The 13,678-nt window shown below is 37.4% G+C and overlaps 1 protein-coding gene across 2 annotated transcripts; it reads left to right on the top strand.

The window, feature by feature from the left end:
- Positions 1 to 404: 404 nt before the first annotated feature.
- LOC146148041 (ubiquitin carboxyl-terminal hydrolase 4-like) lies at positions 405 to 10,039 on the top strand. Of its 2 annotated transcripts, none has more exons than XM_083388318.1 (19): positions 405 to 533; positions 611 to 741; positions 825 to 955; positions 1,094 to 1,217; positions 1,312 to 1,457; positions 1,527 to 1,624; positions 1,783 to 1,979; positions 2,101 to 2,234; positions 2,451 to 2,569; positions 2,637 to 2,901; positions 3,287 to 3,399; positions 3,623 to 3,742; positions 4,675 to 4,779; positions 5,522 to 5,621; positions 5,850 to 5,958; positions 7,236 to 7,425; positions 7,894 to 8,043; positions 8,232 to 8,439; positions 8,880 to 10,039. In XM_083388318.1, exons 1-19 carry the CDS (start codon positions 427 to 429, stop codon positions 9,111 to 9,113), a joined length of 2,781 nt encoding a protein of 926 aa, XP_083244444.1. In that variant the 5' UTR covers positions 405 to 426; the 3' UTR covers positions 9,114 to 10,039. The 2 variants fall into 2 exon arrangements, with proteins under 2 accessions (XP_083244444.1, XP_083244443.1); XM_083388317.1 differs by having other exon boundaries at positions 1,777 to 1,979.
- Positions 10,040 to 13,678: the final 3,639 nt, after the last annotated feature.

Below are 13,678 nucleotides of genomic sequence, written 5' to 3'. Positions count from 1 at the left end.
ATAAAGTCCTAAACTAAACAATTGCAGGCGGTGAACTAGAATCCTACCACGTTTTCGTCCAGGGGTTTATATTGCTAAAATTATTTGGGTTGGGCTGTGAGTTAGCGTTTGGGTAAGTCGGGTATTATTATTATATTTATTACCCAATATTTAGTCTCTCCTTGTAATTTCAAAATTGACAACTCGTTTCGTTACTGTAAAAAAGGTAGTAGGATTCTAGACCAGCACCCAATTGCATTTCTGAAAAATACTGTGTTTTAAAAATTAGGAACTATTTATTTTAAAGAAACACAGTTGTGTATTCATCGTAGGTTAAATGCAAATTATATCTTAAAAAACAAATTTGTGCATTTATCTCATTTTACATGTTGAAAACAACTTGTTTCAAAATAAAATTCCGTTTTAGTCTAAAGTACATTGGTAAATATGGGAGAACAAAAAGAAGAAGAAACTGTTGACCCTGAAACCCAGGAAACACGAAAAAAGCAAATCGAAGAGCTTAAAAACAGCCCTTTTGTCAAAGGACAAACATGGTATGAGTATTCGCTTCATTTTTAATTTGTGAATAATAGGTAATTCAAATACTTTAATAAAAATATTTTGTTTTAAGGTGTCTTATTGATTTTCATTGGTATTCAATTTTTGAAAAGTGGGTATCCAATGACACATTTGGTTGGCAGATATCAAGGTGTTCTGGAGTTGAACCTCCTGGACTGATTGACAACTCTGGGCTTTATACAGGTAAGATTGCCAACGGAGGTTTAAGTGAAAATTTTCACATTTCAAAACCTAATCTTTCAAAAAGACAAACTCTACTATTTCAGATGACACTTATGAAGAGATTAAGGACAATATGATATCAGGAATCAACTACGAACTTGTACCAGAAAAGGCTTGGAACATGCTGGTTGATTGGTATGGAAAAGTAAAGGATCAACCACCAATCAAAAGAAAAGTAATTATTTTAAATACATTCAAATGTTCTCTGTGCCGTGTATAAACTCATACAGCACAATCATTTTTATAACAAAACAAAAATAATCAGGTTTACTATTTTTTTATTTATTAAAATCATAAATTATTTTTTTTTCAGATAATTACCCAAGGTATTATGGAAGAAGCCATTGTTGAAGTTTATGAAATCAAGTTAAAGCTTGCCGTATATGACGATAAAGAAGATTTCATAACAAAATCCGTTAGTAGAAGCACTACTATTTGTAAGTGTATTACCTTAAACAAATATTAAACTTGTATCCCAAAAATCTGTTTGCAATTATTTGAAGACATTAAATTACCTGTTACTACACTCAGCTGCACTTGACAAAGAAATGCGAAAGATGTTTAAAATTGCGGATAATAAGCCTACTAGGATGTGGAACGCATACTTAGAATCTGACTATGAAGAACTGGTTATCTCTGATCGCACAGTTGAAGACTGTTCCTTACAAAAACAACAGGTATGTTGTATAAATTTAAAAGGTTTGTTGTATTCTTTGGTATTTGTGTTTTAATTACATATGTTTTAGCTTGTTTTGATTGAAACTCAAGATAATAACGGTGATTGGAAACATAGTAGTGCTAAAAAAGGAACATCTTTCTTAAATGGGTCCAGCTTTAAAAGCAGGTATAGTTTCAAACCATTATTTATGTAAAAACAATATCAGTTTTATTCCAATATAATTATGTGTAGTTTAATATTATGTCTATAGCACTACCTTATATAACATGCTACAAACAAGTTAAAAAATGCAAAAACACAAGTGAACTTATTACCAGCAACAGCAATTCAGTTAGCGTTTGGAGTAGTGGTTCCAGTAGCAACAACTACAAGTTACGAAGCAACAGTCCATCATCAAACTACAAAAGCAAGATGTACACACCAGGATTATGTGGCCTCAACAATCTAGGCAACACTTGCTTTATGAACAGTGCACTCCAGTGCCTCAGCAATGTCCCTGTATTGACCAAGTACTTTCAAGGTATGTTGTTTATTTTCAGAACTTATTTATTGTAAACTATACCTAAAACATATCAATGTTGATTATATTTAGTCAGGTTAAACTTTTGAGTAATTAAGTGTTTTTTAAATATTTTTTTTAGATGGAACTTACAAAAAAGACTTGAACAGGGACAATCCACTAGGAATGGGAGGCAAACTTGCCAAAGCCTATGCTCAGCTGGTGCACACCATTTGGTCCGGGGAGCAATCTTCACTTGCTCCAAGAGAATTCAAGGTTTATTATTATTTTGTAATTTCATGTGAAATCTCATACTACTGTTTTGCATCAAAGACTTTACTAAGATTAAAGCATATACACTACACTGTCCTCCATGCTCTAGAAATCTTAAGAAATCTATTCTATAATTGAAGTTTGTTGAAATTTATGTTTTTGTATCATAAGTGAAATAATATTGTCAGAGTCCACACTTACATATTTACAATTTGTCAGATGTCAGTCGGGCAGTTTGCACCAAGGTTCTCAGGATACCAGCAACATGACAGCCAAGAACTTCTCTCATTTCTGGTAGATGGACTGCATGAAGACCTGAACAGAGTAGCAAAGAAGCCGTAAGTTACCAATCCCTTTAAAGGGGTGCAGTTTAACACTGCTTTGCAAAACACAAATGTCTTTTAGGTATGTTGAGGCAAAAGAAGCAGATGGAAGGCCAGACTCTGAGGTCGCTCAGGAAGCATGGACAAACCATCAGAAACGCAACGAGTCTGTCATTGTGGATGTGCTGCATGGTTTATTTCGTAGTACTGTTGATTGTCCAGAGTGCCCAAGGGTCTCTGTAACTTTTGACCCATTCTGTTTCATTTCTCTGCCATTACCAGTAAAGCGTGACAGAGTTGTTGAATGCACTTATGTACCTGTTGACCACACAGAAGATTTGATAAAAGTGAGTAAAATTTTGCTGTAAAAATAACTAAATTGAGTTGTGAAAAATTGTTTAGAAACATGAGGCTGTGAAATAGATATGTGTCTATTATTGTAACACTCTTTGATTTCAAAGCAACAACGTCACTTCTTTAGAGTGTAGTCATGCTCCCTATTTTTTTTTAATTTGGACAAGGTATTGTATAGCCTTTGCACAGAGAGTTTGAATATTCCAATTGTAAATTTTAGAAATCTTTTTTCTTTAGAAAAACTTTCAGTTTTTCTAATATGCAAATGGTTTTAAACCTAAAAGTTGGACTTGAAGATCTAAGGGGAACGCTATAGTATAATTAATGGAAAAAATGTGCAAACATACAAAAAAAATTCTGTGTTAATTTACGTTGCAGTACAAAGTGACTGTAACAAAAACAAGCAACATCAATGACGTTTGTGCCGCTGTGTGTAAGTTTAATGAGGTTCCAACTTCACAAATGACGGCTACAGATGTCTACAACAGCAGGTTAATGATAAATCCATTTATTGAAAGGCACTTTACCTAATCAAACTTTAAGAACCCAATAATTGATATATGACTAAGATATTATGACTAACTTTGAAGTATGACATTTAAAGGAGCCAAGATGTAGTTTATATATAAAAAAAGCGATAAGTATCAATAAACAAAATAAACAAAACATCATAAATATTGGCTTCTGGAGTATTTGTTTGATTGTATTCAACAGATTTCATAAAATATTCAAGAGCCATGAGTCTATCCGCAACATTTATGAAAAAGATTACATCTACTTGTTTCAAAGTCCACATGCTGCAAGAGTTGTACCTGTCTACATGCGACAGATCAGGTATAACATTCCTTCCTTGTTTGAACCCATCCGTGTCTTACAATACTTGCTTAAACTGTTAGTTGTACTGGTTCTTTACTTGTGTGTCTCTAACACAGGGGTTCTTAAACTGGGGTCCATAAACCCATTGATGTACGTGAACTAGTTTAAGGGGGTCCATAAAGGCCTAATTGAAACGTTTATATTTAAGAAGTAATAAATTTGTCATAGAAAACAGTTTAATTAAAAATAAAACGAAGTGTTTAGACTCCATCGCTTTCATATTTTTGACCGAAATCAGGGATTTCTGATGTCAATTTGTAATGTGACGTCAATTTATAACTTCGTTTTCGAATTTTTTTGCCTACTGTGGTCCACTCGAACCAAAGTTTTTTTTAGGGGTCTGCAGTAAAAAAAAGTTTAAGAACCCCTTCTCTAACACAAGTGTACAGCGAAACGTTGGTCATTATTTTAATAATTTTAATGTATGATACAAAGACATGCAGACGGTGTGCAGCAGTTTTTTCATGTGGAAAAACGCTGTTCTCAAAGTTCTGTATTTTTCTTATGCGTGGTAGAAATTATGCACTCGCCTATAGTACAATTCACTTCAGGCAGATTGACACCGACTAGCCCGACTGGCGAGTTTTCTTAATCCAAAATTGCTTGTTATTGTGAGACTTACCTACTGAACTTAGTTTGTACATCTGGGACAATAAATCTTTGGTAAAACATCTATTAGGTAGGACGGAAATTAGTAGATGACTTGCCGACATTTTTTGTGAGTGCTGATCAATAATCTTCACAGACTGGGTAGTAAAAATCTTAATTTAATTTTACCCCGTTATGCATGTTTTAATGAGACCACGCGGCTGTTTCAGGTTATTGCGGCGTTGATAAGTTTTACTAAATTACCAAACCCTACGTTGTTTATTATGTTTTCGTTTTGCCAGCTCAAGTGGAAGCAGTCATTTGTTTGGCAACCCAGCTATGGTCCCAGTGTCGCCAACGGACCTCACCTACAAGCAGCTGTACAAGGCTGTCCTACGGGCTGTATAGTGAGTATATGAAAGACTTTTCGCCGTCAACCAGTTTATATGACACTGATGTCGATGAAATGAAAATCGTATTGTATCTAAATGTCCTTGTTTAGCCGTGAAAGCATGTGGCAAAATTCAACCTTTTCGTCAAAAACAAGAACAAAAAATTCCTTTTATGAGTAACAACGTAACCATGACTTATCTGAAGGTTCAATATAAAAAGCAATATGCCAATATAAAACCTAAATCAAGCGTTAAGTGAATCCATGAAAAACAAAATTTACTTTCAAACAATTTAGTTTTCGTTATGGCAATGTATACATTAAATAATTTGGTATATAAGTAACTAAAGCGCACTGTTTTTTGTGATGCGAAACTGGCGACAACGGAAACCGCGATGTGGTGGCATAAGACATCATAATACAAAATTATAATCTTACTATCTAGGCTCAGTTATTTTTAATACGAATTCGTATTTTGCGACATAATTCAGTAGGCTACGTATGGCTTAAATGTGTGGGGATACTTTTTTATATTTGACTTTTAGTTAAAACAGGAATAGATGGTTAAAATAAGAGCAATGACCTTTTCATGTCAAACTATTAAAAAACGCTTAGTAAGTTGTCATCAGTAAGTTAAAGGGTCGTCGAATAGTGAGTTACAAACGGTGTACAACAGGATTACAAAAAAATACCCCGATATTGCGGGATTTAACTCGAATACAACTGAAGCCAAATACAAATTTTCTTGATTTATACAGTCGGTATATCGCAGAAGAAAACATCCAGGATAAAATTGACACTCTTCTTAGCTCTGATTATGACGACGATGAGCAAGAAAAAAATGAAGATGATATCGAGGTATGAAAGATAAAGTGAAAAAGTACTTTCAGTTATATCTCAACCAAATCTGATTTCGGATATCAGTATATCTTAAAGATAGAGACAGTTGAAAAATAATCAGACTATTGTATTTCACGTAATAGTAAATAAATGTATCGAGAGCATTTGTTTTATTTGTGTCCCGTACAGTGTACAAATATGTTTTGTCTGCTTATTACTGTAAATTATCATTAATTTTACTTGTAGAGTGAGGAGCAACAGCTGTATAAGCTTTTCTCGCTGAAATTGGTCAACACGTTCGGCACCCAGGAGTACAAGCAGTTACTAGACGACGACAACCCCATTTCACTACAAGGTATCGAATACTTTCTACATTCAACGTGATTTATATAAACTATTTTGCCAATATAAGACGAAAAAACTAATGTTTTGCTAAGGTATTGTCTTAAATAATTTGCGACCCCTCCGGCCACTTAGGTAGAAGCTTGTAGCCAAGTACATTTTTCGCCGGAAACTAAGAACCGAAGCTATACATATTTTCTATCTGGCACTTAAAACGATTTACAAATTTATAGTATTTCCCCCCAGCCTTTTATGTGAGTTCGTCTAGCATTCCTCGACACATCCCAACGCTTTTTTTAATGTCGCAAAAAAGTGCACATTGCAAAAATTGCGCATGTGTCTAAGCCAGTGGTTCTCAACCTGTGGTACGAAGTCATTTTGGGTGGTACGCTGCTGTACGCAGTATGTTTTTAAGTAAAATTACAGTTTTACCAAAAGATTAAGCATTTTTTCATTCATTGTAGTGATTGTATGGTTAAATATTTTATGCTTCTTTAACGATTGTTATCTTTCCGGAACATCTATGCAAATTTATTTTATGACATCCATAGCAAAAGAACAAAGAATCACAAAACTTGACGACTATCTTGCAAGTTGAAAAATATAAATTTTTTTGAGAGAAGTGGGTCGCATTTGTTTTGAAATTTCCGGGCTAACTATAATTAGCTAATACACCCCTTTTAAAATACTTTTTGAGTAAAGTTAGTTTTTCGACAATTTGTTGGTACGCAACACGATCATAGAAGCTCGAGGTGGTACGCAGTGAAAAAAAGGTTGAGAACTACTGGTCTAAGCAGTGAAGTATCCAGGAAGGGGTGGTGGGGGTTGGACTGACTTGGCACACAGCTGCGGTGCAGATGTTGCAATAATCGTGGCATAACAGCGACCTGGAAAAATTTATCCGTTTGTATTGTATTTGCCGAAAGGCATGCCCGTAGTTTAGCGTAGCCACATTCCCGAAATTTCGTGGATGTACTAAATATTATCATCTTTTGTAGTCTTGGTTTAGGTTTCCAACTAAAGTTAACGAATACAAACTAAACGGTTTCACAGCTGGCCCTTGCAGAGTGTCGACGACGCACGTGTTCGCTTCGCGTCTATGGGTTCGCAATTGGCTGTTTCTAAATAGTTTTTTTCGTGTTTTTTTTTTCGTGTTTTATCACGTCATTAACGCTACTGTTTTTTGACGTCAGTAGTCATTGACGTCAGACGTTTTTTTGGAGTGTTGGGTACGCCCCTGTGTCAAAGCACATTCTAGGTCGACTCTCTAAACAATCTCGCTCTGCACAGATGGCGCAGTTGTGGCGGCGGACTGGTCAAAGGAAGCGTATAAGGCGTGCTTTCCCGGTCAGTGGCCCAACGTCGAGGTGCTACACGAGTCGATGAAGCCTGACCTGAAGAAGTTGGCGTCCGGCGTCAACCTTAACGACTGCATGGAGCTTTTTACCACCGAGGAGAAACTCGGAAAAGACGACGCCTGGTGGGTATGAGCGTGGTCATGTGCCCTCAACTTGCGATTCATGACGCGGTTATAACTCGAGGAGTTCATCTCGCTTGCTACTTGAAAAGCAGTAATTTTGCCAACTTGTATATTCGTTGGGTTACCGTAAACATTTTGCCTGTTGCTTTACCAAGCTTCAAGAGTTATTTAAAAACAAAACTCCGTTTTGTTGCTGAGCATTGATATAATACATGGTGTTAAAAATAAAACCAGTCAATACAGCAAGTAGCTGTTATGGACAGTTATGCTTTTGGCATTTTTGATTATGGGAATAAGCCTTTCACTTATATCAACTGCGGGTCCACAGAGTTATCCGAATACACATGCCAGCTACGAAATCAATGTAAGAACCCTGTTAATTAACGAACATTCAACTCCGCTTTGTGTTTCGATTGTTCATCGTTTCACACAAATAATAATGTCTCTCATGCCACCTGTAATCCCTAGGTATTGCTCCAACTGCAAAAAACATCAACAGGCCAACAAAAAGTTCGACCTCTGGATGTTGCCGCCAGTCCTCATCATCTTCCTAAAGCGATTCAGCTACACGAGATACAGCAGGGACAAACTCGATACTTTGGTTAAATTTCCAATAAGGTTTGTGCTAAAACGTAAATTGGCCACTGACGGTCTGAATTGGCCGCATAAGGTATGCTGTTATTGTTTATCTTGACCAATTTCGTTAGACCGAAAACCGCGAGTCTTTTTATATAATCAAATCACCGTTTGTATATTGATTATGCTGCAAACCGTTTTACCATTGTCAAGCCAGCGTTCTTGATCAGGGATTTAGATCTTTCCGACTTCATCGTAAACTCGGCACAAGAAAGTTGGCCGAAAGAGAAGCGCAGGTACGACCTGATTGCCGTCTCCAACCATTACGGTGGCCTTGGCGGCGGACACTACACGGCCTACGCCAAGAACGCTTTAGACAAGGAGTGGCATTACTTTGATGACAGCAGTATCTCTCCGTCGTCGGAGGACCGGGTAGTGGTAAGCTGCTAATAAGTTTCTTTTTCGACAACCCTTTTTTTTACTCTCTGATATGATGTGGAATCATGGCATCGATGGATTACAACATCTAACAACAACAGTATGTGCGGTAAATGACCAAAACTTGTTTCCTGACAAATATTTTTTTGAACCTCACTTAGTTATCATTATTTTTCATGACATATATTGGGCTTTGTTTGCGTAGAAATGTTTGTGCATCAAATTCGTTTGCAACTAAGTCAATCACTTGTGTGTTAAATCGTATGCCACGGTTTATAAGTTAGGTAAAATCAACTCAGCGGATAAGAAAAAGTAAAAAAAAAAGTGTTTTGCGGCATCAAAACTTTTCGACAGTACTTCCACCTGCCTCAAAACTTAGCCGAGTCATTTGATCGTACGAAAGTGATTTAACCGCTTAAATCGCACCACTTCATTACCAGACCAAAGCGGCGTACATGCTAGTCTACCAGCGGCAGGACTTGGGAAGATGGATGGATGAGCACGGCGACGAGCCTTACCCCTTCTTGGAGCCTATCTTCAGCCCCAGGGCTATGGACACCAGCAATGGCGAAAGGCAGGCGAACTTTCACTTCCCGCCAAATCACAACAGCAGCAGTAGCCGCGAGGACATTTTAAACAACAATAACGCCGACGACAGCATGGACACAAGTTAACGTTTTTATATATATATACGTAATTCGTTTCAAGCAACTGCATTTGTTCGGTTTATAGTGATTCGTTTGCGAACGAAAAAAACGTGCTACTTTAGCCAGCATTTCGCTCCTAATACAGGAGTCTATATTGACTACATGCCACTAAAATGAATCTTATCGCGCTTGTGACGTTATAAAAGGTTCGTTTTGTAATTTGTTGACATCTATATTTAGCGAACTATTATACTATTTAATCAATTGGTTCTAGAGACAGGTTTATTTTGTATTCCGCCTGTGAGTGCTTAATTTGTAAACGCCGTGCGTTGATCATAAAATATACTTTACATAATTAAAAAAACACAATGTAAACGAGTTTGTTCAGTAAAATTTTGCTATCGGTTATAGTAGATGTTTTGTTAATGGTTTAAAGTATTTGCCTTTACTTGTCTTAAGTGGTTTAATCCATACTGCTTAAACTTCAAAATTTAATTTCGAATAAGTTCCTCTTGTGGTAAGCTAGTTTAGTTTTTTAGTTCCAATCTATCTTTGTGTTTTGAGTTCACCGCGTGTTGCTAACAGTTGTTAACTTAAAAGTGATTTTAGACAATTTTTTTCTCTCCATTAATCACTTTCGGAATTTATTTTCTCATGGCCTCCGCTGACATGCGAAGACACACTTTTTCTACCATAATTACCAACCAACAAGAAATACCTCTTTATATTGTCGCCAGCTTAAGAACAAATCAAAGCCTAAAGCGCCTTAATAGATTAACGAATGCAAATACATCTTTAACGCATTTGTTATGCATTGACAAAGTTGGTCATCAATGTCTTTGCTTTTCTTGTCTTTAAATGTTTTGTTTCTCGTAATTGGGTACCACTTGCACGCCAAGTGTAACAAAGTATCTAATTTGTGGTGTAAACAGACCCGTAATACAATTATAACAACAAAAGGGTGCATCTAAAATATACAGGATTGCAAGGATCGCTCGCAAGGATCGCAAGGATCGCTCGCAAGGATCGCTCGCAAGGATCGCTCGCAAGGATCGCTCGCAAGGATCGCAAGGATCGCTAGGATCGCTCGCAAGGATCGCTTGTAAGGATCGCAAGGATCGCTCGCAAGGATCGCAAGGATCGCTTGCAAGGATCGCTCGCAAGGATCGCTAGGATCGCTCGCAAGGATCGCTAGGATCGCTCGCAAAGGAACGCAAGGATCTCTAGGATCGCTCGCAAGGATCGCAAGGATCGCTCGCTAGGACCGCTAGGATCGCTCGCAAGGATCGCAAGGATCGCTCGCAAAGATCGCTAGGATCGCTCGCAAGGATCGCTAGGATCGCTCGCAAGGATCGCTAGGATCTTTTTACATAGCCTATATTATATGGTTGGAAAAAATAGTAAATTGAGCAGGGCCGTTTATTTAGTTATCATTTAAAGCAGTGCTCCGCAACCTTTTTTTCACTTGCGGCACATCAACAGAGCTAAAAATATTCGGCGTCACACTAATGATACTATAAATGGTATTATAGTATCATTGGTCACACCTACGAAATACATGACAAACGACAATAGACAACATAAACGCACCGAAGGCGCCTATAATTTGGCTTTTTACGTCCTATTATTTGCAAGTTTTGTGGTTTTACGCTCTTTCTAAAATATCCTAATACGGCCAAAGGAACACCAGCCATAGAACTGAAATTAGAACAACACCAACGTCAGAATAAAACAAATTTCGTAACTATAATACCTATCGTAATAACGTCTAAATCAGAATAAGTCCTAAACCCGTCGGGATGTTAGTTAAAAAAATGTTTTGAAGTTCGCTCTCCGGCGATTGGACGTAACATAGGTTTCAAAAAAGTTTTAACTATGAAGGAAAGTTCATAAATTTACATCTGGATTATTGCCAACTTGCCAAGGTTTTCTGTAAAATTTGCCGGCTAAAAGTTCAAACTTAAAAAACATCACGAAGCACAATTTGTAATTTTATGCCTACTTTTGAATAGCATTATATTGCCCCTTGCTGTTAGAGCGATTATAAGCATGTAGCCAATATAGAACAACTATCCCCAGAGATTTATTGATACAAAAACGAACAATTTTTTTCTTTACAGTAAAGTTCTGTTTTTTAAAACGTAATTATAGGGTTAAATTGAAAACTGCTGCGTTATGGGACGTACTCAATCCACTTTTAAACACCAAAAAAAATTGCGCCGGAAGTGTCCATCTTACTTTTCTACACATATTTATAATTTTGTCTGTTTTTAGGCGGTGCACAACGGAAATTACGGTCATAGGAATATTGCTGCCGATAAAGGCTTGCCATCCGAACAACCGTTTTATACGCGTTCGACAGTTGGTTCCCAGCCAGAAGACCCGTTTGTTACTGCGATTTTAACGATGCTTGGCAGAAAAGTGGACACCTCTTCCTACCAGCGATCCTTGCTATCCTAGCGATCCTTGCAATCCTTGCGATCCTTGCGATTCTTGCGAGCGATCCTTGCAATCCTTGCGATCCTTGTGATTCTAGCGATCCTTGCGAGCGATCCTAGCGAGCGATCCTTGCGATCCTTGCGAGCGATCCTAGCGATCCTTGCGAGCGATTCTAGCGACCCTAGCGAGCGATCCTTGCGATCCTTGCGAGCGATCCTAGCGAGCGATCCTTGCGAGCGATCCTAGCGATCCTCGCGAGCGATCCTAGCGATCCTTGCGAGCGATCCTTGCGATCCTTGCGATCCTTGCAATCTTTGCGATCCTTGCGAGCGATCCTAGCGATCCTTGCGATCCTTGCAATCTTTGCGATCCTTGCGATCCTTGCGAGCGATCCTAGCGATCCTTGCAATCCTTGCGATCCTTGTGATTCTAGCGATCCTTGCGAGCGATCCTAGCGATCCTAGCGAGCGATCCTTGCGATCCTTGCGATCCTGTATACTTTAGATGTACCGCAACAAAACACTGAATAAGACGTTTATTATTTGCAGCGTCCGGGTCGTAGCCCGTATTCTAGGTAGAAAACAATGAGCTACATAAATGTCCATCTGTAAGTGTGTATACGTAAAGGAATATATTTAGACGGTTTAATTAAAAAATGAAAACAAATAGAAAAGGTATTTAACTGTCTTATACAAACAATAGTGCGTCACGATGGCCACGCTACAATCGGGAATGATCCAGAGAGGGGCCCGAGGGCAAACCCTAGCAATAATGTTTGTCCATTTTAAGGACGTGAATACTAAAATATTACAATTTACCTGCTAACATGTTTAAATGTTTGACAAATGTTTTTTGACTTGTGTCTTCTGATGCTTTCTAAAATGAAAGTTTAGATTTTTAGTCTGTATTTGCGATCCAGACATGACAGTGAAAGTATCCTACAGGCAACAAGGCTAATATTAATCCCCAAAACACAGTGGTGAGATTCATCCGGTTCGCACTGGTTCTACAGAACCGTCTCACGGAATTTTATGAAAACAGCAAACCGGTTAGCATTACTGGTTACTGTCAATGGATTTTTGCATCTTATCTGATACAGTACACCGAATTTTTTGAGATCAAAGTAGCTGACGTGTTTTTTCAAAATGTGCACGTTCTCTTATTTGTACTGATCATGTCGTAAATATACACCAGCTGGTTGTAAAATTTAGGGGTAATTTCGCCCAGAAACAACATTAACTAAATTTACTTAACTTTTCATTTTTATTGTTTCTATCATTCCTTTTTATGACACAAGTATTAATGTAGCCTATGTCCGCTGCTCAGTTTATTTGCCGAAAAATATGACTTTTTGTAACAGAACCAACTGAAAAATATGACTTTGTGATAGAACCATCTGACAAAAAATTGAAATCCCACCACAGCCTAAACTGTGTTTTGTTTGGAAATGTATTAATGAAAAACAACTTTGCGAGACTCTTTTTTAACTTTCCGTTGTTTTAACCGGATTAAATACAAATATAGTGCACCTAGATTTTGTGTCAAATGCCCCTGATTTGTTTTTCCAATCTTGTTACTCAATGCAATTATATCAACCAATGTGCAAATACTTTTGGGGTCAAATGCGTCACATCTCTTATTAAAATATAAGGGTGTCAAACTGAGGTAATTTAGTAATTATGTCATTTGTGAAAATGATAATACGCCTAAATCTTTTTTACATTATCTTATTGTTGGATTTGTTTTATGACAAAACTGAACCAAGCAGGGCAGTGACTCGCCATTATAGCTAATGAGTTGTTTGCACCCCTCAATAACAAAAATAAAGCAGCGACATTTGACATAGATTTAATAAGGAAGTAAATGACAAGACACTACTTATTTTTATTAGCGAAGTGTTGCGCAGTTATTGGTGAATTACCACACATTTTAGGATGGAAAGAATCGTTATCCATAACGATCACTTGACTTCAAGAATATAAAAATTCATGCTATCAGCTGAATCATGTTCTAGCCGTATAATTTACCCAAGATTTGAATACTTCAAGGAGGAGTTCGGTGTATTGACGTGCTATTTTAGACATCATGGATGCCGAATAACCGACAGCCTAATATTGTGGCTGAAAAACGTGAATTAACCGTCTGATATATTG

The sequence above is a fragment of the Ascidiella aspersa genome, chromosome 4, assembly GCF_963924565.1.
Source record: "Ascidiella aspersa chromosome 4, kaAscAspe10.2, whole genome shotgun sequence".
In the NCBI taxonomy this organism is placed as follows: Eukaryota; Metazoa; Chordata; class Ascidiacea; order Phlebobranchia; family Ascidiidae; genus Ascidiella; species Ascidiella aspersa.
Note: the sequence above shows the minus strand (reverse complement) of the source record. Positions and strands in the feature narration are given on the sequence as shown.